The sequence below is a fragment of the Pectinophora gossypiella genome, chromosome 11 (assembly GCF_024362695.1).
Source record: "Pectinophora gossypiella chromosome 11, ilPecGoss1.1, whole genome shotgun sequence".
In the NCBI taxonomy this organism is placed as follows: domain Eukaryota; kingdom Metazoa; phylum Arthropoda; class Insecta; order Lepidoptera; family Gelechiidae; genus Pectinophora; species Pectinophora gossypiella.
The window spans coordinates 16,344,723-16,355,734 of NC_065414.1; the positions used below are offsets into that span (position 1 = coordinate 16,344,723).

At 37.7% G+C, this 11,012-nt stretch overlaps 1 protein-coding gene across 2 annotated transcripts; it reads left to right on the forward strand.

Moving 5' to 3' along the window:
• LOC126370863 (protein quick-to-court-like) lies at nucleotides 1-10,812 on the forward strand. 2 transcript variants are annotated; one of them, XM_050015970.1, is made up of 6 exons: nucleotides 1-426; nucleotides 6,551-6,812; nucleotides 7,140-8,180; nucleotides 8,478-8,579; nucleotides 8,970-9,062; nucleotides 10,048-10,812. In XM_050015970.1, exons 2-6 carry the CDS (start codon nucleotides 6,582-6,584, stop codon nucleotides 10,249-10,251), a joined length of 1,671 nt encoding a protein of 556 aa, XP_049871927.1. In that variant the 5' UTR covers nucleotides 1-426; nucleotides 6,551-6,581; the 3' UTR covers nucleotides 10,252-10,812. The 2 variants fall into 2 exon arrangements, with proteins under 2 accessions (XP_049871927.1, XP_049871928.1); XM_050015971.1 differs by lacking the exon at nucleotides 8,970-9,062.
• The last annotated feature ends 200 nt before the right edge of the window (nucleotides 10,813-11,012 follow it).

Consider the following 11,012-nt stretch of genomic DNA (forward strand, 5'->3'; position numbering starts at 1 on the left):
CGCCCGCATTGCAGTACCTCAATGCTTTCTAGATAGGAAATTATGTCGGTGTTATGTAAGTCCATTTATGTCGGCAATATTGGGGGACTTGATTTTTAACAATGAAGTTTTCCAATCAGTTGCTTGCGAGGCCCGCGGCGCGGCGCTGGCGGCGGCACCACCAACCCGTGAACGAGCATTGACCAAGCGCCAAGCACGCACCGCGCTCCGACAACTTGCCGCAACATTCTTAGCGTAAAAGTTACCGTGGATGGTTTACTCTATGTAATTTGCGATGTCGAGTTGAAAACCTAAGGTTTCCTTCGAACTTGCTAGTGCGAACGAAATGTGTTTCGAACTACGAGTGTGATACAATGTGTGTTGCCGACGTGCCGGTGATACGTTCACTCGCGATGGAGGTTGCAGAGTTCGAGCAATATACTAGTAGTGAGTAACCAACTTTTTTAATTTTTATTTATCCTAAATTGCGTAGGTAAAATATTTACTAGAGCGTGTCTACATCTCTACACTATAGAGTCAATAACGAACGCTGGTTCCAATCATATTTCCTCTGGAATATAATAATAATTACAAAATGCGATAAAAACTGCGAACAAAGTTCAAACTTCATGAGAAATATTTAATACCCGTGTCGACTGTTGACCACGTAGTCGGCAATAGCTGATTACTGAGATTTCAACACGTCCTTGAATTTAATTCGTAATGACTTTGTTGCTTGGTACCTACGTATTTACTTCGCAAAAAACCTTACAATAAGCATTTGTAATTGGTTTTAAATTTTCATACCTATCGGCCTTCAGGAGACTCTAACTCTAAACCTATAAATAAATTACGTATTGTTATAGTTAAACGATCCATATATCAAACAATGACGGCAATCTGACGAGGTAGCTAAATAAACAATTAGGACCTATCTATGTCTATCTATTGTGAATTAATTTATAATAAATCAGATCGTTAGTGAAGGTGTCTGACAAGATTATGCAAGTGTTACTGTTTAGTTGCTATCCCATTAGCGATCTGTCCCTCCTTAGTAATTATTTATATATCTGAGTGTGTTTCTATTCTTTTTACCTCTACAAATCTTGATAACTAAAACAATGCTATTTGAACGTACCTACCTACCTACTATACTACCTACCTGCTTACTATACAGGGTGTTAGTGACATCGTAACGAAAACTTTGAGGGATGATTCAAGTGAAATTTTCCGTCACAAAAGTATGGAACTGAAAATAATTAAAAAAAAACACAAAAGATTTAATGCATTTTCCGTCAGGAAATTCCACTTGATATCAACTCGGAATCATGGTCTGAACCATCCCTTTCAGTATTAGTTGCGTTGTCACTAACACCCATACCTACTTGTATGGCTACCTGTATGTACTTGTACGGGGTGTAACGAATACTGAGAAGGATGATTCAGCTCATTATTCTGAGTTAATAAAAATAATTAAAAATAAAACTAAAAAATAATGAATTTTGCGACGAAAAATGCCACTTGATATTAACTCAGAATCATCCCCTTCAGTATTCATTACGATGTCACTAAAACTCTGTATATGTTATTCGAAGTACCTAGTAGGTACCTTATTGTTTCTCAACATGAAATATTCGGAATATAGCTAACAATGCTAACTCGTAACGATTCAAAGACTTCTATTAGAAACACCCAACAATAGTCATGAAAGCAACCGTTACGCAAACGCCACACGTAAATTAAATAAGTCGAATTGTCGAACGAAAGAAAATTCTCACTTATTAAGTTATTATATTATTTTGTAGATGTGTTGAACTTTCATAGCTGGCGAAACTGCAGGCGCTTTTTGTTGATATGTAAGATAGAACAACTCACGCCTATTTCCCACCGGGGTAAGCAGAGACTATATTCCATTTGCTTCAATCCTCCTGACACACTTCTCTTGCTTCCTCCACATTCATCGATCGCTTCATACACGCACGCCGCCGGTTCAGAGTAGATCGTATTAAACCTTCTCTAAGGACATCTCCAATTAAAATAGAAATAGGCGTGAGTTTATGTACCTATGTATGTATGTAAGATAGAGCAACATGAAGAGTGAGAGTGACAAATTACTTAGGTATGTACCTACCTAATGGCCCCGATTCCTGCAGACACCGCCTAATTTTATTTTAAGTTATATCCGTCATTTTCATATCCGTAGAAAAGGGACGGATGATTCACAGCTCTTAATTTTAGGAAGAATGAGTAAATGAATGAATAACCCGGGCGAATCAAAAGGTACGTCGCTGGTATGCAATCCATTTGACGTGCTGTCTACTTAACTGTGTCGGGTTATTGATGGACGTAAAATTTTTAGACGGTTGGTTTAGATTTGTGCTTAAAATTGACGTGTGTTCCATAAATTTTATGCTTGTCGATTACCCGTCCCTTTCCTTTTCGGCGGATAAGAAAATGACAGATATAACTTAAAATAAAATTAGATGGTATTTACAGGAATTAGCACCACTACCTCCGTAATAAGGGTCTTTCCAGGGTACGCCTCAAAATAAATATAGATGGCCCTGTACAATTTTTTCTTCGTTTAACAATCTAATTTCATGGATAACAGACATACGCATCTTTCATCTTTGTTTTTGGGTATAAATAACCGTTTTTATTACACCCAGGCACAATTACATCTTCCACCCATTATTATTCTGATCAAAATAAAGAGAAGCAATATAGGTAGCAACATAATTCTAGAAGTACATAATTTGATCCAAATATTAAGCCACAATTATTTTTATATAAGCTTCTGCCATTACATTGTATTTTGGAATAATTATGTACCAGAGTAATGAGATAATAGGTAATTATTACGTTTAAACTGAACAACGCCATCTGTATTGTTTTGGTGAACGTCGCCTGGAAAGTCCCTCATTACCACAACTTACGTATTTAGTGACGTTATTTCTCAAGTCTAATCCGTCGCTAATAGTATTAGTATTAGACACTATATACCTAGGTACGGTCACGAGCGTTAATATGTATACACTTTGGTACCATGTCACATTAACTTTTTTGACAAATTGAACTGTAAGTCTCACTAAATGTCAAATATGTTAGTGCGACAGAGTCCTAAAGTGAGTACATGATATTGCTCATGACTGTACTTACCTAATCTCCATACTCGAATTCTAAGACTTAAATCTATTTTGTTTTGTGCCTAAGCCAAGTGACAAACGTCTATATCTACACTCGCTAATATTCGTATAACCCACGCGAATTGAGACGCTTCGCAGTTACGAATTTCCTCAATGCTAGGTGTTTATTTAATTTGGTCGGTTTAGGTATTCCTTAGCGATTGTAGATGTAGAAATATTAGCCACTTGGTTAGGCAATCTGGTATAATATCTTGTACCGGATGATATAGGTAGGTACCCAAATCGTGCAGTTTTCATTTCGCCTAAGACCTCTGAAGAGGTTGTTCGGATGAAGTAGGTACACCTTCGTAAGAGGTACTTTACGGTGGGTGACTATAAAATTTCCTCGCTGTGGTTTCGCTCTGTAGGCTCGCTGTAATAATATAGAAACACGGAGCTAATTAGACTTTCCTTGTGCATGTCCGGTTCCTGATCAAGATGTTTCGAATAACCTCCCACTTCAAGGCTGCTACGAATGCTTGCATGCGAAAATTACCCAATACGCTTGCGTTTTCAGTAAATTATTATAGGTACCTAACCATGAAAAAGTGCATGCATCTACATACTTCGTTCCCGATACCGATCCCGCTGGCATAGTCAACGATTTCCCTCATTCAGCGCTTATCGCTATCGGCCCACTAGGGTCGATTAACTCTTTCAAGTGGCTATAATACTCTCAGACGAGACGCCCTGAGCCGAGTTTCGCGCCCGACTGGGCACCCTCAAGCTTGTAGTCGTATTCTGGATGGTTTGAGCACTCTCAGCGCTCCCCATTAGACCAGCCAAGTAGTAGTAAATCTACAATAAATCACGTCAAAAAAATCCTGTAATTCGTACCACTAGCAAGGTTCACATAGCTTTCTAGCGTCACTTATCGTAAGGGAAGGATTTATTATGACTTATGATAGTACTTATTATGATTTTGATGCAACCGACTGGACGTGTATGTAGCGAAAGTGCTGTGAGAGTCGTAATAAGTGGAATTTCAAGGTTAAGTACCCTTCAGACAGGCAGAGTCTGCTCACCTAATCTAAAGTATTTGACGGGTCAGGTTGTTACAGATGTGACTGCCTGTCTAACCTTCCAACATGCGAAGGGAAATACATGTGTACCTTCTGTATTTATCTGTTTTATTTTTGTACCAAAAGTAAGAGTACTCGTAGGTACGATACGTATTACGTTAGATAATGCTCCAATAGCCTCATTTTATTAAAAAAGCAAGAAAATAAGTATACAAAAGTATTTACAACAAATAGTTTTCATTTGAATTAAGTAGGTGTGGTTTAGAACCATTTTACGTTAAAATAAGATCGAAAGTTGCTCGATGCGATACGATACATTCTGTATTGGTAAGTTATTTATTAATTCTAATGCTGGATTGAGTGCGAATAAACAACATTCAGCTTCTTGTTTTCTCGGGCATGTCATAAAATCCGACAGAGGTGTTCTTTCTAACATGATGGTCAATTTTTATGGGCGAAAGGCTGATCCCTTGTCACCATAAGGCTTATCAAATCCATCTTAGGACTTCATGTGTAACAGTGGCTGCAAGTTGTCTTTGATTCCTTGTGACTCTGCCCACTCCATTGGGAATTTCGAGCGCGATGTTATGATGTATTGGTAGGAAATCGAATAAAATAAAAAAGTACGATAAAATGTTTTCCCAGAGAGTGAGGCACGCAGAAGAGCTTGCGACATCGTTGCGTTTCCCACGCTGGCGGTATTGTCTTATCTGTCACTCTATATTGACAGACATGTTACGTAGAAAATGGATTAGAAACGAGGATTTACAGTATTTAGTCGGATACTAAATTAAGCCGTGGTAGCCCAGTTGGTAAGCCGTGGTAGCCCAATATCACTTTAAGGTCGCAGGTTCGACTCCAGCACAGGCCTAAACCAATGATTGTCAAATTTGTTTTCGAATTCATGTTTGGATCATAAATAATTATGACGTACTCAGCGGTGAAGGAAAACATCGTGATATAGGTATGTGACCAACAATACAAAACAATACAAATACACTTTATTGCACCGAAATAAAAAGAAATAATTACAAAAAGACTCTTAACTAAGTACATGGCAAATGGCGGCCTTATCGCTAAACTGTATTGGGCTGGTTTTCCCTTCGCGGGTTGGAAGGTCAGACAGGCAGTCGCTTCTGTAAATAACCTGACCTGTTAAATCTTCAGGTTAGGTAAGCGGATCCTGTGAAAAACTGATGATGAGTCGGATACTGAATTCTAATACATGAACACAATACGTACCACTACTGGGCACTGACTTCCCCTCAATCAATCGGGATATGGAGCATACTTACAGCTGCTCCACTGCGGGTTGATGAAAGTGTTTTACGATTAGTACCCAGGACCAACGTTTACGTGCCTTCCGAAGCACGGACTTTCTAGATAATGACTTTATTAGACGTTGAAGAAAAACAGAGTTATTTACCATCCATGCGTGTATCGTGCCATCGAATAATTTCGGTTTCTAAAATTTACTTTACGTGGGAACATGAAAATACCTAATAGAGTGTTTATATGCAACCGACATGCAAGATTACTTTCACAAAGTTATTCTGGCTGAAACGTCCACTAAATTAGCTTAAATAGATTACGAGCAGTTATAAAGCGTGTAAGTAACTCGTATGCGCATAATGATCGAACATTAGCGATCCTTATTAGGCCAATTTGTAAGCAAATTCACAAAGTCGGCTCCGTTAGGCCAGGCTGCAGATATATGCGTTCTCGCAATGTTCTGTAAGCAGCAATTTCTTGTACGGTTGTGCAACCGTACGGCTGTCGTAATAAATCGTCTAAGCAAGCGTGGTGAACCTACCGAACGAATTCAGTCCAACCGCAGACATTGTTCTCGATTTTAATTTTATGATTCGTTGTTGCTTTCTGGCTTACGGTAGCTTTATTTACTTGATGTTACTTAACGAAAGAAGAACCTACATGTAGGTAGGTAACTACCTACCATTTTTCGTTTTTGAAAGTTTTATTTAAGTAAGTATAATTTTAGAGGTCCCTATGAATCCGGGCGGGATTCGAGCCTGTATCCTAAAACCAAAGACCAAGTATCCTAAAACCTGTTGTGCGAATCCGAGGCTCCTAAACCTACCTATATAACTACTCATGCTCTCCAACAATCACTTAGTGGCTACATAGGTAATAAAATAACGTAACGTAGAGAAATAACGTAAATTTAAATACCTAGTAACATTTCTACTTTTAAATATTTCTCACTTTTATTTATCGGTTGATATTATTCGCGCGATTGGCATTACGTTTAAAAACCTATGCCACTGTGCGATAAGCCGATAAGAAACGTCAAATAAGTTTGTTTTTCTCACGTGTTCAACACTGAGCAGCTGTTTTTAATTTCAGTACGCTACACTGATGAGAATAATTGAAGAAAATGAGCAGAAACGGTAGAAGAATACCCGAGTTCCACGATGAGCACTGCTGCGCGGGAAGCGTCGGGAATTTCCGGCGTACCTCGTCACTACGCGTGCGCGGTGAAAAGATGGTGCAGCGGTCGCCGCTGTCCACCAGGAGATTAATTCCCGTAATCACGGAAAACTCGCACCAAAAACACCGAAGCGATGTGGCTCGAGTCTCGGACACGGGCCACCGCCAGCGGAGCCATGTAAGTACCACTCGCCATCACAAACATCGCTGAATAATTAAATCATTGCCATGGCTACTACAGCCAAGCTAGGAAAGGTTTTAGCGGTCAGTATCCAATAAACGGCGCACCCATAAATAGATTTTGTTATCTAATTTGTGTACATACAGGTAAAAGTTGTTGTTTTTGTTCTAAAAATATCTTACATGAGTTGACCTATTTTAGTTGGCACTGTGCCAAAAAGATTTTAATATTTTAAAATTACTCGAACTGTTTATTCTTTTTCATTAGTAACTGTGATATTAGGGAAATATTTTTGAATATTGTTAATAATTTGTTTGTTTACAGTCATTCACATCTAATGGTCAAATTAAGCCAAAAAAATCCTGTCTCAAACTACAGGAACCTTGCCTGGACAGAAAACTGAGCATGACTGACTCTGCAAACACACCGCCTGGGTCTCCTGAAGAGCTTCCTGATGATGAGTCTCTGCACAGCTACGGTAGTGCAGCCACAGCAGCCTCTGTTGATGCCGGCTATGCTCCATTTAATGGGACCACTTTTAGTGGCAGGTCCATGCGATATGTCTTGCATTGTTCATCTCATGCAGGACTGGCTGGAGATGATTATCTCACACCCACCCAGAGGGCACAGAGACAGATTCGCCGTCTTAAAAATCTCCTCAATCAGGCCAAAAAAGACCTAGAAAAGAAAGACAGTGAAATCTTCCACTTGACCAAAGAAGTAGTTGAACTCCGCCTGTTTAAAGCATCCGTATGTTCCCCAGATGAAAAATCTAATTCTAGTGAAATTGTGACCATAAGAGAAAATGCAGATGAGGCTTCCATTGAGCAGGACACTCCACAGCGTAATGAGCCACTCCATTTTGATGTTACAGACAGTCCAATGTTCAAAGATCAGACCCCGACCAGGTGTCGCAATGAAATGCAAGGTTCCTTTACTGACTCCGGCCACTTTGATGATCTCACTAACTCATCTTTACATTCTAAGGAGTCTGTTCACATGCTGACACATGAGGCATCATGTATGACTGAGATAGGAGATAACGAGGAAGAGCGGCGAAGTTTGATATCATTTTATGAGAAGAAAATAGAGGATGTGATGCGGACACATGTTGGAGAAACTCAGGAACTGAAAAAGGCTCATAATGATAAGGTGGAAGCATTGTTGCAGAAGTTAGCAGATGTGAACACAAGATACTGTGAATTGTTGCCTAATTATGAACAAGCTAAAGAAAGGATCCACATTCTGGAGAAACAGCTGGAAGAGGCCAGCAAACAGCTGCAAGATGAAGAGAACAGACACCACTCCATGTACCTGCAGATGTATAATAAAGGGGTTGAAGCTGCTAAATTTGAGATAGAAAAGGTGAGCTATCCATTTTACTTTTTCAATTGTTTTCAAAATCAAAACAAACAGACCCTAGTAATAGACCTTAGTAATAGTAATACTTGCATTTTAAAGGTCTATTACAATAAGGAACAACAACTATAAAATCATTTTCCCTGATAACATCACACTATTTTTGATAAACATGTTTACTAATTCTCATAATGATAATAAATTCAACTTTTTGCCCTTGAAACACACACCTGCGCCCCATTGTTATTTTATTGACTCAGAAAACAGTTGGGTTTTATATTTTTCTCTTATATTGTATTTCAGGAGGCTGATGCTGGCCCATCAGTGAGTCCGGTGAGCCGGGTGTCGGTTGAGGAACTTCTGGAGCAGCTGCAGATCACACAGACAGAGCTTGAGAATGTCCGAGTAAGTTATATACTGTGTACACTAAGTTTGAACTGCACTTCTCAATGAAAAATATCCTTGGAGAGTATTCATTTTTTAAAGCATACATTCATAATATTGCTTCTTATTATTAATGAGGTGGTTAGACCTGTCATAAACTTTTCGCATATTTGAATATTATACTCCAAGCATAATTTTCCATATCCACTATCATTCATTATCACTTTGTCTCCTTTCTCTTCAATTCTAATAAAGCCTAACATTTTCATTTGATGTTGATGTTCATTGACATGTAGTGAACAGTTGAATGAAAGAAAATTGATTGTATTAACCCACAGCATACACAGGATCGTAGTGTGTGCATGTAGTGGCTATTAACAGGAACCAGCTTTAACATGTAGTGCGTTGCAGGACACGGCATTCACAGAGGAGCGTACGACAAAGTTGCAAGTACTTCTAAGCGCAAAGGAGGCTGTTTCTTTATGGGTCCTAGGAGCTCGAAAGGTTGGAATTTTATAAAGGACGAACAAGTGCCACTGTTGAACACCTTATTTTTGTTTTTACACTCTGCTTTAGCACTGGTTACGAGCAAGTCTTGCTAATAGGTATAATTTTGTACAGTAAAGGTTTAAGGCTTGTTATACATATATTTTTGTATAGAATATTGGTTATATTTTACCAGTGTTTAGTTAAAACTTATATCTGGTTCTGGTCATAATTTAGTTGTACATTACCTTTCGAGATTGATATAAATGTATTTTAATAATGCATAATTATAATGAATTAGATTATCAAATCAACTTATCTGTTTTGTAAATAATTTATATTCTTTATAGATGATACTGCAGCCTGCTTGAACTAAACCATGTTTATACTTAGCAAAATTTACTCTTAACTAACATTTTAACCAACTTTCCTTTGTAGTTAATATTATAACTTATTTTTTCCCTGCCTAACAATGAAGCTTTGCATGCAATTCAGTTGAAACAGCCTCTTTTGGTTTTTGGGGTATGTAACAATGGTGTTAATTGGTAATTTTTTATTTATATTTTTTTTTTGTATACTTATGTAGACTGTAGAAAACCTGAAAGTTAAGTTTAGACTTATCAATATCATTGTGGATTTAGGGTTGAACCACATGGCATGCTTACGTAGATTCAACCGCGTGCGGTTGCTCTCTCTCGCTCTAGTAAATCCAGGATCTAAGTAACAGAAAAGGATATAAGTTTAGGATAGCTTGATGTGGTGCTGCCAGATGTGGTTCAACCCTTGTACATTACTGCATGTATGACAATGATAAATTCACCAAACCCGTTCTTCATGGTTTTTTTTTTACCATAATTGTAATAAATGATAGAAACTACATGTTAGATTATATAATTTTATTTTTATTTTCTATAATTATGTACGAAGCGTTTGTTTAGTTCTAGATAGCATGTTGAGTGTAATTACGAGAGCATACTTTCACATCGCGTGATGTCTGTTACAGGCCATGTACCGTCGTATTGTCGAGTCGCAGAAGGGCAGCAAAACCTATGTGGACCCTGAGGTGACCCTGCAGTTCCTCAAGTCTGCAATCTACTACTTCCTCACTGACCCAGAGAACCACCAAGGCCATCTAAACGCGATAGAAAACATTCTCGGTTTCACTGAAACAGAAAAGAAAAATATACGCAAAGCTAGGGCAACGTAGAAAGACTGCTGTGAATGTGTGATATGTCTATTTAGATAAATTTTGTTGCTATTTACATAGATTCTATTGTTGCATGTCGTTAAAGACGATATAGGTACCTAAAGTAAGTTAATTTTAATGTGTGCACATTTTTAGTTAAGTTTTATAAGTCGCTCATACCCAGCATAATATGATACATAATAATTTTTAGTTGTGGTGATTGTTCTCTCTATAAAACATTTCAGGGTCTACAATCGATTTATTTTTCTTAAGTGATTTTGTGATTCTCATAGTAGTTGTAAGCGCCAAAGAAATCAGTTTCCTTAGAGATTGTGCAATTTGACTTAATTTTAAGTGTATACCTAGTGTACCAAACATTCATTCCTACTTTTAGATATTGTTACTTATTTTATAATTTTATTTTCTTTGGGTATTGTTTTCCTATTCTTTATTGGCTATTGTTATATTGCATGCTGGTCAGCATTTTCGAAATATTTTATTGTGTGTGCTATTTAGGAAATCATGATTAGGACAAGATTTTAGTTTTATGAAATTAAAACCATCTTTATGTTAACTGTAACTATAAAGTCAATAAATAAGTAATGACATTAGCTACTAAAATGCAGGTATTGATGTACATACCTACATGTTTAGTACTAACGTCTGCTATCTATTATCAGAAGCACTAAAATTAGTCTTTATAGTTACTAAGTTCTAAGTATAGTTTGTGTAATTCCGTCGGTAACGAGTCTTGCCACCTGTAATCGCACTGTGATTCATAG

What these genes read in the sequence shown, in the direction of transcription:
- LOC126370863 (XM_050015970.1), top strand. Translation starts at nt 6,582, where the DNA reads ATGAGCAGAAACGGTAGAAGAATACCCGAGTTCCACGATGAGCACTGC. An exon ending in GCCACCGCCAGCGGAGCCAT is followed by an intron (nt 6,813 to 7,139) that starts GTAAGTACCACT and finishes GTTTGTTTACAG; the next exon opens with TCATTCACATCTAATGGTCA. An exon ending in CAGAGCTTGAGAATGTCCGA is followed by an intron (nt 8,580 to 8,969) that starts GTAAGTTATATA and finishes AGTGCGTTGCAG; the next exon opens with GACACGGCATTCACAGAGGA.